Source organism: Ambystoma mexicanum, chromosome 6p (assembly GCF_040938575.1).
Source record: "Ambystoma mexicanum isolate Mex_15411 chromosome 6p, UKY_AmexF1_1, whole genome shotgun sequence".
Classification (NCBI taxonomy): Eukaryota; Metazoa; Chordata; class Amphibia; order Caudata; family Ambystomatidae; genus Ambystoma; species Ambystoma mexicanum.
In genome coordinates, this window is record NC_090935.1 from 505,557,047 (window position 1) to 505,578,481 (window position 21,435).

At 43.5% G+C, this 21,435-nt stretch overlaps 1 protein-coding gene across 3 annotated transcripts in view; it reads left to right on the top strand.

Annotated features, from left to right (window-relative positions):
• Positions 1-21,435, top strand: part of RAB3C (RAB3C, member RAS oncogene family) — an 829,967-nt gene that overhangs the window by 469,549 nt on the left and 338,983 nt on the right. For all 3 annotated transcript variants that reach the window (XM_069627320.1, XM_069627319.1, XM_069627321.1), the window contains exon 3: positions 20,493-20,611. In XM_069627320.1, the coding sequence (XP_069483421.1) occupies positions 20,493-20,611 (119 nt within the window). The remainder of the gene's footprint in view (positions 1-20,492; positions 20,612-21,435) is intronic.

Here is a 21,435-nt window from a genome sequence, read left to right on the forward strand (position 1 = left end):
CCAACCTTCTAAAAAGGCGTCAGAAGTATTTTTTTGTCATTCATACAGACACAAGAACCCACTTGTGCCTGGTATTTATTTTTGCCAAACTAATTCCTTTAACACACAGTGTAAAACCCTGTAGAAGAGATGGCAAATCACTGGGACCCAAAACAATACATTTACCGAATAATGAATCGCTAATTAGGCCTCAGTGTCTAACTAATAGGCGACTGCATCAGTCTTAATTAGGGATTCATTATTCGATACATTCATGAGTTTTGTTCTTCCTCTTTTTTTTCTCTCTTTTTGTAAATACCGGTTGTGATTGGTATTTGATATGATATGTCTCTTCTTGTCATGAAATGTATTCTATATTATATGTGTGTATTTCCTATATGTTTTACACTGTGTGTTAAGGAATTGCTTTGGCAAAAATAAATGCTTGAAATATACAAGACACAAAGTGGTTCTCGTGTCTGTGTCATGCCTATCTGCCGTCCGGTGCTGGTGCGCCTCCAATGATCTCTGCCTCAAAGCCTGTACAACTGAGATCCTTCCCTTTGGAACCGTGCTCACTCCTTCTTCCCCTCTCTCTGGCCTTCCTCCTTGGGCTCTCCCCCTGTACCTTCAACTGAAGCCAGAAACCTTGGCGTCATCTTTGACTCCTCTTTCTCCTTCCTCTCTTACACTCAGGACATTGCCAAGAAGTCCAACTATCAGCTCTTCCTTCTCAAAGGAATTTGACTTTTTCTGACTTTCCCTCAGAGGCTCAATGTGACTCAAGCCCTCGTTCTCTCTAGACTTGACTACTGTAACAGCCTTCTCCTGAATCTGCCTTCTTCCACTCTGCGACCCTTTAAGCTTATCCAGAATAGGGCAGCAAGACTTATCCTTGGCTTTAAGCTCAGGAACCGCATCTCTCCTGCACTAAAACGTCTTCACTGGATCCCGGTTGCTGCACAGATTAAATTCAAATTCCTCTGCATCATCCACAAGGCTGTCTGGGCATGGGGACCACACTTTCTTCAACTCTATCTCACTAAATACTCTCCCTCTAGACCACTTTGCTCCTCAGGCACCAACTCTTTGTGTGTAAAGCGTTTTGCTAAACAGAGGGTAGGGGTTCACTCTCTTTCCTCTGCAGCCTTCCTCCTTTGGAATAGCCTCCCCCTCCCCCTGCGCCTTGAGCAGGATCTTCTCAAATTCTGGAAGCTCCTTAAGACTTTCCTCTTTTCCTCCTCTTTCCCTCCTTCTCTCCTCTGCTAATTCCACAGCTGCTGAATCGGTGTACTTGGCCCTTATGCATCTTCGGGGCCTTGACCTCCGACACCAGTTCCAGCCAGCTCCTGTCTATCCACAGGGCTTTGCATCTGCACACCCTCTGCTCTGGAGATGCGCACTTACACCTCCCGCGGCCCAGGCTGTGTAGCACTCAACATTCCTAGCACTTCCTGTATGGCTCACCCACAAACTCGGACTCCCCAGCACTTACCCCCCTCTTCCCTCTTCCTTTCTGCACTTGCACATTCTGAATACTCACAAGGCATAGTAGGTTCGTCCCTCTCAATCTTGCCCCTCTGCTCTTAAATATTGTGTTGTAAATAATGTGTTGTATTTCCCATCCTCCCTCCCTTCCTGCCCTGTGGGCACTTTGAAACAGTATATTCTTATTGTATAAGTGCCTAACAATCAAACAATACATAAATAAATAAATGACAAGAAATCTTTCTGTTGCCTTTTGTGATTTTTTCTACTCAACACTATACAATATGAATACACTTAGGAAAGTGTTGTTTGCAGTAACTCTGACTCTGATACATAATGTATCCCTGCAGGCAAATAGAGTGAGCATATGCCTGGCTAATTTCTGGCAAATATGTACTCATGGGGATATCCTTTTCAAGGAATTCGCTTTTCAAGTTAAACCTCACATCTCATAACGATTGATCAAAACCTCAACGCCTGAAGATGGTGCACAAATCACAGAGCAGAGACATTCCTATACACACTATTTAAATTTACAAAATCAATTAACAAACATAACAAAAAAATTATATTGGCAACATTTACATACCGTTCACAAATAACACAAACAAAATAAATGGAACCAAATCCGTCCATCGTCTTCTCCTAATTCTTGCTATTCTTCGCTGTTTGAGTTCCATTTCAGCGAGCAAGCTCTAATATGGCGTGGACGGCTATTAGTATTAATATTCATTGCATCATTTTGACATATATCAGCCTCATTGAACCCTAGTCAGTATAGTCATTAGTTCTACTATGAACAGCGATTAATCGCTTCTTATATTTGCGTGGCATGGCGGTGATTGGGGCCTCTCGCTCAAGGATACTTGGGAGCACTAATGACCTACCACTGTCACTGTAGCTGGAGCACAGTTCCATGCGGCAATAATGAAGGGATGAGTGTACACTTTGGCCTTGCTACTCTGAAATAATTGGGATATCATCCTACTGCTGGTTTTGTACGGAACTTGAATTGTCAAGTGTTGAAAAGAAAATATACGTAACTCGTGAAATGTTGCATTGCTTTACAGAACAACTTCAGGGTGTGTTGCCTCTCTTCTACTCACGTTTCATTCACTACTTGTCTTGCATCACGCAGAACCTGTGAAGGACTACAATATCCTACTTTTAATCCCTCATGTATATTTAATCTGCTTTTCCTTCATTCTAATTTCTGCTTTTCACCAGTTTTTTACTAATTCCAATCTGTTTTAAACCTCAATCTTCAGGCCGGGCAGATTTACAGTGGGATAGTCTGTACTTCCCCCATGTGGTCACCCTATGCTGGGTGGCCCCAAAGCACTCTAAAGTGGAGAGAAACTCTTTTGAACCAATTTGCTTTTGCTTTCTTTTCCCCATCTGCTTCTCTCCTTCTTTTTCCCCCCAGAAGTCATTGATGGCACACTGCATGCAAATACTGACCGATGGCATTTTGGTTTTACATTTGTATCTGCCCAAGGGTATCCCACGTGGGGGCCATCAGGGCTAGACTGCTAAACTCTAGCTCTAGCCATTATGGGATGGCTTATTATGATGGGGTGCAGCGGGTTCAGACATTATTTCATTTACAGGTTTTTGAGTCCATACATAGTAACACATTTTATGATGGCTTATTTTGGTAGTTGTATATTCTGTCACCATGTTCTCAATTGTTTATTGCCACTGCACTCACCAGTGCCTGTGACATGAAAGAACAGTTTGCCATTTTTACGCCGATGGCAGTCCACCACTAAGGAATTGCACCCCTTTAAAACACAGAGGCCATTGCCTCATGAATTTCTTCCAGCCCATCTGCTCACTTAGACCCGTCCTCTGGCTGTTGACACTTGGGATGCATTATTGCCATAATCTATACACGCATCTGCTGATTTGATTGCCTCTGTCATGACTTGCTGCAGCTTCCGACACTACCCATTTCAGGTCATCTTCACTGAGTCCTACCTCGGGGAAATGGGGTACGGGTGGGGACTGTTCCTGCTTGGACCTAATCCTTAATCATTGTCCCCCAATTCCTGTATTCACTGGCCCTGTTCACATTCATACACACCATATTATAGGGGCTTAGAATTAGATGTATAACGCATTTTGAAATGTCCTAACTTCCACGTTACATCTTGAGGTTCAGTGGAGTGTTTTTTACTTGTGTAGGGGTACACCCTCTACAGCTTCCATACGGGAAGTGTACCTTTATAGGCAGTAACCACCGTTGTGCAGTGATTGCATTGTTAAATGTTTCTTTTCTACATATGGACTGAACCAATATATCTCTCAAGGCTTTACTCTCAGGACAGGATCGCATATAGCACCCCGTTGTTTTTTTCCTCAACTTAAAGTCAAACATTGGCTTTTTCAGTTGGCTTTCAAGTGTTGTAAGATGTCCCAATTTTTCTGAATTGATTTTGTCATACCATGCATGCATGTATAGGATTTATAAAGCATGAACCTAGCTGGAACACAGCTGGAATGCAACGTATCACTGTGTGTAGGGGCCATACCCAAAGGATTAGAGGTAAAGGTGCAGAGGTAGTAGAGGACCTTCAATGGGTGTGGAGGTCAGAGGGGAGGTGGGCTCCAGAGAGGGGGAATACGGGTAAAGTGGAGTGATCAGTGAATGTTGTATTTGAAAAGATTCCGGCCAGTATTAGGCATTGTTCCTGGGCGAGTCCTTTATTGGTTTATGTTGTTTATTTAAGTTGTCAGCACGCTTGAGCTCAATATATTGTGACCGTAACAATAACATACATTAACTTTTTCACTTTACTTTGAGCACTGTTGCAGTGCGCCAACTATTTTCAAGTTCAGTTTCCTGATATATTAGACAATTTACATTTTTTATACAGTATGCTTTATTGTTGTCATAGTTCAATTTCCAAATCAAATGTGTAACTTTGAAATGTGTCATAGTTCCATTTCCAAATCAAATGTATAACTTTGAAATGTACACATTTGATTTGGAATTGGAACTATGACAACAATAAAGCATAATGTATACAAATGAAAATGTTCTAATACATCAGGAAACTGAACTTGATCAGTGAATGTCAAAATGTTCTTCAAGATTTTCCTGACATGTAGAATGGGGGCAGTCATATCTGTCTTGTCATCCTGTTCCAAACACAGGGTGTAATGCAGGAAACGACATGTTATCATTTTCTATTTCCTCTCATAGTTGTTTGTTTCCACACAGTTAATGTTGTGGCTCCTCTTGCTCGCCCACAGCAATTTTGGGGTTCTCAACCAAGTAGCGTTATGTAGCATTTGTATTTCTAAAAATGGTACTCACTAGTTCTATATTGTCTTCACTTGTACCACTCTTTCTTGGCTCCAGAAGGCATTTCCTGTTTGTATAGCAGGCTCCTTTTAGATAATGTCATACTGGCCCCCAACTCAGCGGTGGGACCCCTGGGTACCTGCCTAGCTGTCAACCATCTGTCTTAAATAACTCTCCATCTTTTTACAATTCCTTCATAAATTTAAGAGTTGACGTATGGGTTTTTGTGTTTTGAGATTTACGGTGTTTACTCAAAGTGGTATATTCCTCAGTGATCAGTAGTTCTAAACATGGTAGTCATGCTGAATGTCAAGTTGCAAAAACGTTGATTAAGCAGCTTGTTAAAGGACATTAATTCTGACATGTTGCCTCCCCCAGGTAATTAAATGTCATCTATATTACATTGCCACAAGTTGATATTCTCTCAAAAAGGATTATTAACGTAGTTCCACTCTTTGTCGAGATAAGACATGAAAGGTTTAGATAGGATATGTGTGAGTAACACACCTGTGTCTGTCCCTTTCATTTGCAAATACAATATGGACTAAGAGAGGGCATGGTGTTTCTTCAGAGCCATTGTCTTTGGTCCTATAATGAATTAAATGGATATTTGGTTTAGGACCAAGCTCTAATTTGATTTCTTTGCTATTGCCATTACCACTTGTGGTATAGTCGGGTAGAATGCCATTATTTTGAGAGTTACTAATATGTCATGGATACTATCAACTTCAACATTAACCACTAGAATAATTATATCATGAGAATGCAGAAGAAAGAATCCTGCCTCTTTGGCAAGTGGTTTCAAGAACCATTCTATATATTAGGATGTTTGTTTAAAGATGGATCCACCCCTTAAACTATTAGAGATCCCTACCATTCCCTCTGTCCTTGAGTAGTTAAAGCAGAATATAAAATGCAGAGTGGTGTGAATTTATGGCATTCAGACATTCATATTAGTTATTTGTGACATAAACCTCTTCCAAGCTCTGTATTAATAAAGTAAAGATGTGGTAGTTCATTTCTGTCAGTAGATAATTTCATCATGCTCTTCATTGTTGATGATCTGATAGACACTTTTATCATACCTCTCAGTTGATATAACCGCTTTTCCCTTTAAGACCCACGTTCTTCTCTTGCTAGATTCCTATGCTGATATACTGGGTTGGTTGCTTCATTGCTTAAGACTCACTAGATCATCTTGTATTGAATGATTACAACCTCTGTTGCATAACAGCGTTAGGTGGAACTGAAGTAGATAGATTTCTAGAGCCTGTCATGTCCTCATTTATTGCGTTCCCTCTGGAGTTAAAGAAGAATTTGAACCTCAGCTTCCTCTGGAATGTTCAGAGTTCAGTTACTGGGCCTCATTACGAGTTTGGAGGCAGCCATGCCCTTAGTAAGGGCATGGCTGCCTCCAAACTCGGGTCCGGGTCGGAGGTCCCCGAATGGGAAAACACTGGGCCATTCCGACTTTGGAGTGCACGGTATTTCCCCATTCAGGGAACCCGGACCCGGACCATCCCCATTCCCATTCGAGCCCCCATAGGGCTCAATGGGAATGGGGAGGTAGCTAACAACGGGCCTGGTACTGCATCACTACTTATTTGGCCCTCACCATACACTGTTGTTGAGCGCTGTGTTCACAGTTTCTATTCTTCTGAGTGGCGCCATGGTGTTGGTGCAGGTAATGCCTAGGAAACGATCAAGGTGTCCGGATACTGTACAGCTCATCTGCTTGTTAAACCATCAACAGGACCAGAAATGGTTTGAAGAGAAATGCAGATAGTGATGCATTATTTTATAACACTACACCCCCCTTCCTCAGGGTACATTTAGTGGCAGTAGATAATGCAAGCAAACTTCTGAAAATGTGTAGATATCTGTGTCCATCTTAAATTCGAAATGCAGTGCTGAAAATGGACTTCAGTGTAGATTTGGATATCTGAGGGTGTTGACAATATAACAATATTCAGTAATCTGTGGGCGCTTCGGAACAAGCCAATGTAACACCCCCAAAAATAACTGTTCATAGCACACCATTATTTATTGGCTCTGAACTGGATTTTTGTGAAAGAGATATTAAGTATGAAGCTCAGGTCCCATTTCATGATTTGTGTTAAAAGAGGGCATTTTCCTTCCCTTTTGTACCTTTGAAGGTGGCCATCAAGGAGAGGTGACTCATATCCCGCTCTGATCGTGGTATGAAAGAGGTTACCTAATGCCACATATCAGATTTTGGAAAAAAAGATTACATCCCTTTTGATCTCAGTCTTGAATAATTCTTCAGAGCAATAGCTGTATGAAACCAAATGCATATGGGCTTGCTCTTCAAAGGAATCATAACTGTGTGCACACAGTTTGCCAATGTCAAAGGCTTTTAATAGAAAATCTCCATCTTGGAGGCTATGGGACTGACTGTCTGATGAGCAAAGTCAAGGTTTTAGGTCATGATCCAAGGTCCTTTGTGTAAGTAATAGAAATAACCGTAAAGAAATCCAGTTGAGGAGCAGCCACTTGTTTTGAGTAGGTTTCTGAATGGAAGTGATGTTTTTCAGAGAGTGATTTTCTGTATGTTGTGGCACAGAACCAAGCGGAAAGAAAGACAAGCACAGACTAAGCCATCAGTTCTGACATTTGAATAGCTGTTTGCTACACTGTATAGGCAGCACAGGGGGTAAGGGTGCAGATAGAAGGAGCATGGGGAAAAGGAACACAGCAGAAACAACTCAGAGGATAACAGTATGGGGGACACGTGGGGGAAATAAATGTATAAAGGGATTTATAAAGAGAAAAACTAGTTGGGAAGACAAAGAGCTTAGTACATAGGGGAGGCACCCGGGGTTGTGGGGGGTTACCAGTAGGGTGCAGGGGTAGCAGAGATGCTGAGCTTGATATTGGAAGCAGGGAACACAAGAGGGGGAGTATTGGGGCTCAGTGGAGTGATTAGTGATGGGCAAGTTGCTCCGTGATGAGTAGGACTTCAGATACTTCCTGAAGTGTACGATGGGGGATCCAGTCTTATCTGCATTGACAACTTGTTCCAGAGACAGCGTGGGTAGCAGGGAAAGGCTGGTTTTCCCTTTTGCAGTTCTTTGTTTCCTGACTGGCAATGTCGTCCTGGGAGGATAGCTCAGCGGCAACGTGCTCGCCTTGGAAACAAGACGACACGAAGCAACACAGGTCCGATCCCTGGGTCCGTTTTAGAAACTTCTGGGTATTAAGCATGTTATAAATACGCAAATAAGACATATTCCTGGAACAGCACCTCGATGCCCCTGCGGGCTGTGTGAGCGCTTTAAAAATGCAAATAAATAATTAAAATCAATTTTGGGATTTTGTGGTACGCTGCTCTTTTGAGACTGAGTTCCTCAGCCAGACTAAGCAGTGTTTCGGTTGTGACTGCTTTGTGATCATGATGCAGGATGTCTTGAATGTGATTGGTGCTTAAAGGTGTGGCCGGTACAGCGTCTAGAGCACAAAGCAAGGGAAAATGGCCCGGTTACCTGAGTTGGAGAATGAGACCAGTGACTACAGACCATCTATAGCGTAGTCTGTACCTGATGAGCTGAGGATGAAGCCCAGCTGATGTTGGGGAGCTTCAAAAAGCAGGGCAGAGACATGTCAGTTTTATGTGAAGCACATCACACCCAGCTCTGGCTCCTCTTGTGCCCAGTTGGGCACAGCTGACTCTTATAGTTGCCAATCACTTATCTGGTATAAGCTCCAGCTCAACAGAGGGTGAAGCCTGAGACAGCTTAGGCCTCCCCACCATCACTTATTTCTAGCAGCAGCAGTTATGTAGAGCATGAAAGCCCTATATAGTTTTGTATTAAACAAAATGAAGTAATTCTGTTGCTGAAAGGGGGACTGATATGCAGGCCCCCATTTCATGAATGCTTCTTGCCAAAATTATAGTGCATATTTGTGCCCTCTGTAACCAGTCTGCCAACAACTACAGATCCAGTTCTGCAGTGACCTATAGCAAATTGAATCGTAACCTGTGAATCCCTGAGAGCTTCTGTGACACAAAGTCCCTGTAGGCAGCGGTGACATTTTAACGGTCTGCACCTCTGATCTAAATTGAAATGTTTGTGAAATCTAGACAGTCTGGTGACCTATAAATCTGTAAATATAAGGCATGCCTGTTTAGCATGGTGACTGCTAAAATCACACAATTATACACCCACCACAATTCGATGTCACACAGAGGCAGCATTGTGTGCAGTACCGGCTATGACAGGACTGATGTGCATTTGTGCTTGTCTTGACTACAGCTATGTGGAACAGTGACCAGCCTTTTATTCTCTTAGGAAGGGTAACACCTTGCCCCAGGGCATCAAAACCTTCACTAGGCAGACCATTGGGACCTGTGCTTCAAAGGCAGAACCTGAGATACCAAAAGCCTCCCAGATGCACGGGTGCCAGCAGGCATGGATAGGGGGTGGAGTTAGGAGTAGACGGAGAGGGAAGGTAGTCCTGGAGAAGGGTCTCACCATCTTCATTTCCATTCGGGCTTTCTTCATTTTTCCTGTCCCCTCCATTCCTTGCAGGCATGGTATGCTGTTTTTTAAATCTTAGGGCAAAGGGGAATTGTTATAACAACAGGAAATGGATCCCATGCAGGAGCTTTGTTTTGGACCAATCGCCTGTGTCATTTTGCCTTTAAAATGAGAGGGGCATGCTTGGACCATCAAAAGAGGAAGACTCATACACTTTTGGAACTCATTTGGGAGTGTGGTCCATTCCAAAGTCCTCTGCCTTAGAGGGGAAGACAGAAGGCATGCATCCCGAGGAAATAAGTAAGATGCACAGAAGAGAGCAAATTTTCCATGAGCCATAAATTAATGGTGCAGCACATTTTCATTCATTTGTATGGCAGAGTAGAGGGCGGATCGTAACTCGTGATTCCACATCCCCCTTCCTCTGCGCCATACAAATGCTTCATCAATTGCACCAGCATGCATTTTCAAGCTGGCTCAAATGATGGTGATTCCTATGGTGTCTGCCAAATGTTTGCACCAGCAAAAAGCAGGCATACTCAGTAGGAATCCGGTGTAAATGACTCCTGCCATGCGGACGTGGGAGGCAGCATTTGCTTCATTTGCACAATGGAGTGCAAAGGTGAGGCACACAAGCTTGTACGCCACCATTTTCCAGTCCCCATTTGCACCCCGCCATGGGAATGTGGAAAATTGGCCAGCGGGGACCCGTTTACGCAAAAGTGTAAAAGTAGAAGGTTCCCGTCGCCTAATTACGTGGATAATCGGAAACGAGCCCAAATGTGTTTTTGTGATGCTTTCAGTGATACAATGTATTTTCTGTGCTGATGCTGGTGGCAATAACTATAATATATTGTTATGAGGTTTTCCAGCAGCGTCCACACATCATGGATACAACTGGCACGTTATAAGCATAGTTTATACCCTCACAGCACAGTGAGGAAAATCATCACTCCCCTCATTGAGTGCCAGATATTTCATCCTATGCATCCACGGAAATAAACAGGGTTGGCATTTTCTATATGTTCCCCTCCATCAGGCTCAGATTTGAGCAATCTTTCTGCTTACCAAACAGCCACATTAATATCCATTGATTACACAGCACAATGAAACCCAATGAGGGAAAATAGATCAGATATAATTAAGAATTCATTGATCAGCAGTTTGCGTGGACCATTAGATATTAATTAATGTTGTTGAGCTTCATTTCTTCTGAGTGGGATCCCTGGGAAGGAGGCCCAGGTGTCACGCTGGCCTGTGTGCCTGATGGAACCTGTCCAGGAATCCGAGTGGTTGCGCCATTTATCACGGACTCGCGCACTGGGGTCAGTGATTGAGTTAAGAGAGCTTTGGCCCAGTCCTATGGTGAAATGTAAATTGAGGTGTCAATGCAGTGTAGTGGAGGTAACAATGGAAAGACAAGTGAGCCTCATTCAGAGTTTGCCGGTCTGAATTAACATGTCAATAATTCCTTTTACCAGCACGGTTCTACTGCAGCAAAATCCAAATTTGCCAGTGGTGTGGCTGGAATTACCTCCAGGTAGGAGATGCAGGTGATTCCGGTACCCCACCAGAAAAAATAGACAGTATTACCGGTACCAGTATTACCGCTGATGGTAATACCAGCAAATTCCCTCATGGACTGCTATGGGATTCCATGGATTGGGGAGTAACTACCCATACTGGCACTCGTACTCTGGCGGTAATTCGGCTGGACCGAGTGGCGGTAACGGTAATACATTTCGCTGGTATCCTGTCAGATTTGCTTAGTACCCATCTAACCCTCCCGGAGTCTTGTCATGCACAGCATGTCATCTATAGAGGCATTGCCTCCTCCCTTTTTAGCGTCTTCGACTGATCCTGGGCAGTTTCTTTCCTCACCATGCTCTCGTCGGCTCCCAGCTCGCTCCCCTCATCCTAAGACAGCCCACAGAAGTCTCAGTGTAGAACCCAAGCACGTTTATTTTAGACAACCTACATTTCTTTAGGCTCTTCCTTCCCTTTCTGAAATAGCTATACTCGATCGCCACTGAGCAAAACGGCGCAATTTCCACAGGAAGTCATTGATGGCACACTGCATGCAAATACTGACCGATGGCATTTTGGTTTTACATTTGTATCTGCCCAAGGGTATCCCACGTGGGGGCCATCAGGGCTAGACTGCTAAACTCTAGCTCTAGCCATTATGGGATGGCTTATTATGATGGGGTGCAGCGGGTTCAGACATTATTTCATTTACAGGTTTTTGAGTCCATACATAGTAACACATTTTATGATGGCTTATTTTGGTAGTTGTATATTCTGTCACCATGTTCTCAATTGTTTATTGCCACTGCACTCACCAGTGTCTGTGACATGAAAGAACAGTTTGCCATTTTTATGCCGATGGCAGTCCACCACTAAGGAATTGCATCCCTTTAAAACACAGAGGCCATTGCCTCATGAATTTCTTCCAGCCCATCTGCTCACTTAGACCCGTCCTCTGGCTGTTGACACTTGGGATGCATTATTGCCATAATCTATACACGCATCTGCTGATTTGATTGCCTCTGTCATGACTTGCTGCAGCTTCCGACACTACCCATTTCAGGTCATCTTCACTGAGTCCTACCTCGGGGAAATGGGGTACGGGTGGGGACTGTTCCTGCTTGGACCTAATCCTTAATCATTGTCCCCCAATTCCTGTATTCACTGGCCCTGTTCACATTCATACACACCATATTATAGGGGCTTAGAATTAGATGTATAACGCATTTTGAAATGTCCTAACTTCCACGTTACATCTTGAGGTTCAGTGGAGTGTTTTTTACTTGTGTAGGGGTACACCCTCTACAGCTTCCATACGGGAAGTGTACCTTTATAGGCAGTAACCACCGTTGTGCAGTGATTGCATTGTTAAATGTTTCTTTTCTACATATGGACTGAACCAATATATCTCTCAAGGCTTTACTCTCAGGACAGGATCGCATATAGCACCCCGTTGTTTTTTTCCTCAACTTAAAGTCAAACATTGGCTTTTTCAGTTGGCTTTCAAGTGTTGTAAGATGTCCCAATTTTTCTGAATTGATTTTGTCATACCATGCATGCATGTATGGGATTTATAAAGCATGAACCTAGCTGGAACACAGCTGGAATGCAACGTATCACTGTGCGTAGGGGCCATACCCAAAGGATTAGAGGTAAAGGTGCGGGGGTAGTAGAGGAACTTCAATGGGTGTGGAGGTCAGAGGGGAGGTGGGCTCCAGAGAGGGGGAATACGGGTAAAGTGGAGTGATCAGTGAATGTTGTATTTGAAAAGTTTCCGGCCAGTATTAGGCATTGTTCCTGGGCGAGTCCTTTATTGGTTTATGTTGTTTATTTAAGTTGTCAGCACGCTTGAGCTCAATATATTGTGACCGTAACAATAACATACATTAACTTTTTCACTTTACTTTGAGCACTGTTGCAGTGCGCCAACTATTTTCAAGTTCAGTTTCCTGATATATTAGACAATTTACATTTTTTATACAGTATGCTTTATTGTTGTCATAGTTCCATTTCCAAATCAAATGTGTAACTTTGAAATGTGTCATAGTTCCATTTCCAAATCAAATGTATAACTTTGAAATGTACACATTTGATTTGGAATTGAAACTATGACAACAATAAAGCATAATGTATACAAATGAAAATGTTCTAATACATCAGGAAACTGAACTTGATCAGTGAATGTCAAAATGTTCTTCAAGATTTTCCTGACATGTAGAATGGGGGCAGTCATATCTGTCTTGTCATCCTGTTCCAAACACAGGGTGTAATGCAGGAAACGACATGTTATCATTTTCTATTTCCTCTCATAGTTGTTTGTTTCCACACAGTTAATGTTGTGGCTCCTCTTGCTCGCCCACAGCAATTTTGGGGTTCTCAGCCAAGTAGCGTTATGTAGCATTTGTATTTCTAAAAATGGTACTCACTAGTTCTATATTGTCTTCACTTGTACCACTCTTTCTTGGCTCCAGAAGGCATTTCCTGTTTGTATAGCAGGCTCCTTTTAGATAATGTCATACTGGCCCCCAACTCAGCGGTGGGACCCCTGGGTACCTGCCTAGCTGTCAACCATCTGTCTTAAATAACTCTCCATCTTTTTACAATTCCTTCATAAGTTTAAGAGTTGACGTATGGGTTTTTGTGTTTTGAGATTTACGGTGTTTACTCAAAGTGGTATATTCCTCAGTGATCAGTAGTTCTAAACTTGGTAATCATGCTGAATGTCAAGTTGCAAAAACGTTGATTAAGCAGCTTGTTAAAGGACATTAATTCTGACATGTTGCCTCCCCCAGGTAATTAAATGTCATCTATATTACATTGCCACAAGTTGATATTCTCTCAAAAAGGATTATTAACGTAGTTCCACTCTTTGTCGAGATAAGACATGAAAGGTTTAGATAGGATATGTGTGAGTAACACACCTGTGTCTGTCCCTTTCATTTGCAAATACAATATGGACTAAGAGAGGGCATGGTGTTTCTTCAGAGCCATTGTCTTTGGTCCTATAATGAATTAAATGGATATTTGGTTTAGGACCAAGCTCTAATTTGATTTCTTTGCTATTGCCATTACCACTTGTGGTATAGTCGGGTAGAATGCCATTATTTTGAGAGTTACTAATATGTCATGGATACTATCAACTTCAACATTAACCACTAGAATAATTATATCATGAGAATGCAGAAGAAAGAATCCTGCCTCTTTGGCAAGTGGTTTCAAGAACCATTCTATATATTAGGATGTTTGTTTAAAGATGGATCCACCCCTTAAACTATTAGAGATCCCTACCATTCCCTCTGTCCTTGAGTAGTTAAAGCAGAATATAAAATGCAGAGTGGTGTGAATTTATGGCATTCAGACATTCATATTAGTTATTTGTGACATAAACCTCTTCCAAGCTCTGTATTAATAAAGTAAAGATGTGGTAGTTCATTTCTGTCAGTAGATAATTTCATCATGCTCTTCATTGTTGATGATCTGATAGACACTTTTATCATACCTCTCAGTTGATATAACCGCTTTTCCCTTTAAGACCCACGTTCTTCTCTTGCTAGATTCCTATGCTGATATACTGGGTTGGTTGCTTCATTGCTTAAGACTCACTAGATCATCTTGTATTGAATGATTACAACCTCTGTTGCATAACAGCGTTAGGTGGAACTGAAGTAGATAGATTTCTAGAGCCTGTCATGTCCTCATTTATTGCGTTCCCTCTGGAGTTAAAGAAGAATTTGAACCTCAGCTTCCTCTGGAATGTTCAGAGTTCAGTTACTGGGCCTCATTACGAGTTTGGAGGCAGCCATGCCCTTAGTAAGGGCATGGCTGCCTCCAAACTCGGGTCCGGGTCGGAGGTCCCCGAATGGGAAAACACTGGGCCATTCCGACTTTGGAGTGCACGGTATTTCCCCATTCAGGGAACCCGGACCCGGACCATCCCCATTCCCATTCGAGCCCCCATAGGGCTCAATGGGAATGGGGAGGTAGCTAACAACGGGCCTGGTACTGCATCACTACTTATTTGGCCCTCACCATACACTGTTGTTGAGCGCTGTGTTCACAGTTTCTATTCTTCTGAGTGGCGCCATGGTGTTGGTGCAGGTAATGCCTAGGAAACGATCAAGGTGTCCGGATACTGTACAGCTCATCTGCTTGTTAAACCATCAACAGGACCAGAAATGGTTTGAAGAGAAATGCAGATAGTGATGCATTATTTTATAACACTACACCCCCCTTCCTCAGGGTACATTTAGTGGCAGTAGATAATGCAAGCAAACTTCTGAAAATGTGTAGATATCTGTGTCCATCTTAAATTCGAAATGCAGTGCTGAAAATGGACTTCAGTGTAGATTTGGATATCTGAGGGTGTTGACAATATAACAATATTCAGTAATCTGTGGGCGCTTCGGAACAAGCCAATGTAACACCCCCAAAAATAACTGTTCATAGCACACCATTATTTATTGGCTCTGAACTGGATTTTTGTGAAAGAGATATTAAGTATGAAGCTCAGGTCCCATTTCATGATTTGTGTTAAAAGAGGGCATTTTCCTTCCCTTTTGTACCTTTGAAGGTGGCCATCAAGGAGAGGTGACTCATATCCCGCTCTGATCGTGGTATGAAAGAGGTTACCTAATGCCACATATCAGATTTTGGAAAAAAAGATTACATCCCTTTTGATCTCAGTCTTGAATAATTCTTCAGAGCAATAGCTGTATGAAACCAAATGCATATGGGCTTGCTCTTCAAAGGAATCATAACTGTGTGCACACAGTTTGCCAATGTCAAAGGCTTTTAATAGAAAATCTCCATCTTGGAGGCTATGGGACTGACTGTCTGATGAGCAAAGTCAAGGTTTTAGGTCATGATCCAAGGTCCTTTGTGTAAGTAATAGAAATAACCGTAAAGAAATCCAGTTGAGGAGCAGCCACTTGTTTTGAGTAGGTTTCTGAATGGAAGTGATGTTTTTCAGAGAGTGATTTTCTGTATGTTGTGGCACAGAACCAAGCGGAAAGAAAGACAAGCACAGACTAAGCCATCAGTTCTGACATTTGAATAGCTGTTTGCTACACTGTATAGGCAGCACAGGGGGTAAGGGTGCAGATAGAAGGAGCATGGGGAAAAGGAACACAGCAGAAACAACTCAGAGGATAACAGTATGGGGGACACGTGGGGGAAATAAATGTATAAAGGGATTTATAAAGAGAAAAACTAGTTGGGAAGACAAAGAGCTTAGTACATAGGGGAGGCACCCGGGGTTGTGGGGGGTTACCAGTAGGGTGCAGGGGTAGCAGAGATGCTGAGCTTGATATTGGAAGCAGGGAACACAAGAGGGGGAGTATTGGGGCTCAGTGGAGTGATTAGTGATGGGCAAGTTGCTCCGTGATGAGTAGGACTTCAGATACTTCCTGAAGTGTACGATGGGGGATCCAGTCTTATCTGCATTGACAACTTGTTCCAGAGACAGCGTGGGTAGCAGGGAAAGGCTGGTTTTCCCTTTTGCAGTTCTTTGTTTCCTGACTGGCAATGTCGTCCTGGGAGGATAGCTCAGCGGCAACGTGCTCGCCTTGGAAACAAGACGACACGAAGCAACACAGGTCCGATCCCTGGGTCCGTTTTAGAAACTTCTGGGTATTAAGCATGTTATAAATACGCAAATAAGACATATTCCTGGAACAGCACCTCGATGCCCCTGCGGGCTGTGTGAGCGCTTTAAAAATGCAAATAAATAATTAAAATCAATTTTGGGATTTTGTGGTACGCTGCTCTTTTGAGACTGAGTTCCTCAGCCAGACTAAGCAGTGTTTCGGTTGTGACTGCTTTGTGATCATGATGCAGGATGTCTTGAATGTGATTGGTGCTTAAAGGTGTGGCCGGTACAGCGTCTAGAGCACAAAGCAAGGGAAAATGGCCCGGTTACCTGAGTTGGAGAATGAGACCAGTGACTACAGACCATCTATAGCGTAGTCTGTACCTGATGAGCTGAGGATGAAGCCCAGCTGATGTTGGGGAGCTTCAAAAAGCAGGGCAGAGACATGTCAGTTTTATGTGAAGCACATCACACCCAGCTCTGGCTCCTCTTGTGCCCAGTTGGGCACAGCTGACTCTTATAGTTGCCAATCACTTATCTGGTATAAGCTCCAGCTCAACAGAGGGTGAAGCCTGAGACAGCTTAGGCCTCCCCACCATCACTTATTTCTAGCAGCAGCAGTTATGTAGAGCATGAAAGCCCTATATAGTTTTGTATTAAACAAAATGAAGTAATTCTGTTGCTGAAAGGGGGACTGATATGCAGGCCCCCATTTCATGAATGCTTCTTGCCAAAATTATAGTGCATATTTGTGCCCTCTGTAACCAGTCTGCCAACAACTACAGATCCAGTTCTGCAGTGACCTATAGCAAATTGAATCGTAACCTGTGAATCCCTGAGAGCTTCTGTGACACAAAGTCCCTGTAGGCAGCGGTGACATTTTAACGGTCTGCACCTCTGATCTAAATTGAAATGTTTGTGAAATCTAGACAGTCTGGTGACCTATAAATCTGTAAATATAAGGCATGCCTGTTTAGCATGGTGACTGCTAAAATCACACAATTATACACCCACCACAATTCGATGTCACACAGAGGCAGCATTGTGTGCAGTACCGGCTATGACAGGACTGATGTGCATTTGTGCTTGTCTTGACTACAGCTATGTGGAACAGTGACCAGCCTTTTATTCTCTTAGGAAGGGTAACACCTTGCCCCAGGGCATCAAAACCTTCACTAGGCAGACCATTGGGACCTGTGCTTCAAAGGCAGAACCTGAGATACCAAAAGCCTCCCAGATGCACGGGTGCCAGCAGGCATGGATAGGGGGTGGAGTTAGGAGTAGACGGAGAGGGAAGGTAGTCCTGGAGAAGGGTCTCACCATCTTCATTTCCATTCGGGCTTTCTTCATTTTTCCTGTCCCCTCCATTCCTTGCAGGCATGGTATGCTGTTTTTTAAATCTTAGGGCAAAGGGGAATTGTTATAACAACAGGAAATGGATCCCATGCAGGAGCTTTGTTTTGGACCAATCGCCTGTGTCATTTTGCCTTTAAAATGAGAGGGGCATGCTTGGACCATCAAAAGAGGAAGACTCATACACTTTTGGAACTCATTTGGGAGTGTGGTCCATTCCAAAGTCCTCTGCCTTAGAGGGGAAGACAGAAGGCATGCATCCCGAGGAAATAAGTAAGATGCACAGAAGAGAGCAAATTTTCCATGAGCCATAAATTAATGGTGCAGCACATTTTCATTCATTTGTATGGCAGAGTAGAGGGCGGATCGTAACTCGTGATTCCACATCCCCCTTCCTCTGCGCCATACAAATGCTTCATCAATTGCACCAGCATGCATTTTCAAGCTGGCTCAAATGATGGTGATTCCTATGGTGTCTGCCAAATGTTTGCACCAGCAAAAAGCAGGCATACTCAGTAGGAATCCGGTGTAAATGACTCCTGCCATGCGGACGTGGGAGGCAGCATTTGCTTCATTTGCACAATGGAGTGCAAAGGTGAGGCACACAAGCTTGTACGCCACCATTTTCCAGTCCCCATTTGCACCCCGCCATGGGAATGTGGAAAATTGGCCAGCGGGGACCCGTTTACGCAAAAGTGTAAAAGTAGAAGGTTCCCGTCGCCTAATTACGTGGATAATCGGAAACGAGCCCAAATGTGTTTTTGTGATGCTTTCAGTGATACAATGTATTTTCTGTGCTGATGCTGGTGGCAATAACTATAATATATTGTTATGAGGTTTTCCAGCAGCGTCCACACATCATGGATACAACTGGCACGTTATAAGCATAGTTTATACCCTCACAGCACAGTGAGGAAAATCATCACTCCCCTCATTGAGTGCCAGATATTTCATCCTATGCATCCACGGAAATAAACAGGGTTGGCATTTTCTATATGTTCCCCTCCATCAGGCTCAGATTTGAGCAATCTTTCTGCTTACCAAACAGCCACATTAATATCCATTGATTACACAGCACAATGAAACCCAATGAGGGAAAATAGATCAGATATAATTAAGAATTCATTGATCAGCAGTTTGCGTGGACCATTAGATATTAATTAATGTTGTTGAGCTTCATTTCTTCTGAGTGGGATCCCTGGGAAGGAGGCCCAGGTGTCACGCTGGCCTGTGTGCCTGATGGAACCTGTCCAGGAATCCGAGTGGTTGCGCCATTTATCACGGACTCGCGCACTGGGGTCAGTGATTGAGTTAAGAGAGCTTTGGCCCAGTCCTATGGTGAAATGTAAATTGAGGTGTCAATGCAGTGTAGTGGAGGTAACAATGTAAAGACAAGTGAGCCTCATTCAGAGTTTGCCGGTCTGAATTAACATGTCAATAATTCCTTTTACCAGCACGGTTCTACTGCAGCAAAATCCAAATTTGCCAGTGGTGTGGCTGGAATTACCTCCAGGTAGGAGATGCAGGTGATTCCGGTACCCCACCAGAAAAAATAGACAGTATTACCGGTACCAGTATTACCGCTGATGGTAATACCAGCAAATTCCCTCATGGACTGCTATGGGATTCCATGGATTGGGGAGTAACTACCCATACTGGCACTCGTACTCTGGCGGTAATTCGGCTGGACCGAGTGGCGGTAACGGTAATACATTTCGCTGGTATCCTGTCAGATTTGCTTAGTACCCATCTAACCCTCCCGGAGTCTTGTCATGCACAGCATGTCATCTATAGAGGCATTGCCTCCTCCCTTTTTAGCGTCTTCGACTGATCCTGGGCAGTTTCTTTCCTCACCATGCTCTCGTCGGCTCCCAGCTCGCTCCCCTCATCCTAAGACAGCCCACAGAAGTCTCAGTGTAGAACCCAAGCACGTTTATTTTAGACAACCTACATTTCTTTAGGCTCTTCCTTCCCTTTCTGAAATAGCTATACTCGATCGCCACTGAGCAAAACGGCGCAATTTCCACAGGATGCCCACAGGAGGCACTGGTTTCTATTATTTAGCCCTAGGTGGTTGTGGGTGGCAGGTAAACCGTAGACCCAGTGGCAGACCGGAACTGCACTAAGGGCCTCATCACAGCCTTGTAGGTAGCGAAAAAACAGGCAAAATGTATGATGGACATATTTACCTCCGGCTGTATTCCAAATTAATTTCATTGGTGTTAAGTACTGCATTATTACAAGTTGTTATTACACCCTGAAAATGGAGACACTGGAAGTTACTTGAAAGTGTGCATCTGTGTTGATCACCCTCTTACCACCTTTCCCACGTAATGCATAAAAGGTCAGAATGAACCCATTTGTGCTTGACTAAAAATGTACAGTCGTGGGCTTGGTCACTACTGTGTGCTATCCATTTCACCGCTAAAATCGTGTGCAATGAGAGAGTGAAAAAAAAAACAAATATGCAAAGTGATATTCCTGGTTTACCACCAGTGGTATTTCAGCATTATCACTATTGCTACCACTGTACACATTGTAAAGCTGTAATTGGGTGGATTATATGGAATACCCCCGGCAGTAGTGGTAATCACCACCAGCACGAACTATAATTAAGACCTAAGTGTAGAAGTGCATTTGTTCATAGCAATACTTTTTCAATCACAAACTAATATTGATTCATATTGATGGATTGTTTTCTGCCAATCTCTGTGTCATGTTTCTAAAACGATGACAATGTTTCCTGCAGGATACCGCTGGACAAGAAAGATATCGAACTATTACCACAGCATATTACCGTGGCGCCATGGGCTTCATTTTAATGTATGACATCACAAATGAAGAATCATTCAACGCAGTGCAAGACTGGTGAGTAGAACAGAGGAGACAATGTGAAACAGTGGTGTATGCGTGTACTCACCTCTGCTCACTCACATTCAGCACTCCAGGCGAACACAGCAGCTCATGGCTGCGAAAGGGCCATGCTACCAACTAGGATGCCTTGCTGCGTCTTTGGATTGCTACACCTGCGCACATATAACTTGCACTCACTTGATAGGAGCGAGGCAATACGCCAGCCTGCTTGCATGGGGGCAGAGATTAATGTTACATGATTATGTTCAAATATATATGTCACATGACTCAGGATATGGTGATTTCCTCAGTTGCAAAAAATCATATCGATTTAATAGCTTAATTTATCTGTCAGCTGGCCATGCCTCTGAAAGTAGATCATGTGACCCCCAATTCCTGCACCTCTGGCAGTGGTAAGGTAAGAGGGAAGTAGTTCGTCCCCGATAGGGGGTCCGCTTAACCCTGCAACTTCACCATTTGGGCAATTCAGGAGGGAGTTGCACGGGAACATTGTCTCTAGTTTTCTGAGGGACAGGACCTGCTCGCGATAGGAAGAAAAAGTTCCTTTTCTACGTGGGTGGGTTGCCGACCCAAGACATATTTTGATCTGCTTTTGTAGTACAGCCTGACCTTCAGGGGGAATGTAGGGAAGTGGGTGGCTGATGGGGCTCCTGAGGGCCATAAGGGTGCTCTCTGGGGTTGGGGAAATGACACTTAGGAAAAGTTATTGACCTCCGTGTGACGCATGTTTTCAGGTCACTGTTTCTGGCAAATCACTGTGGGTTGCTTCAGGTGTGTGAATCGATGACGCCCAGTCATCAAAGACTCCCTAAATTCTG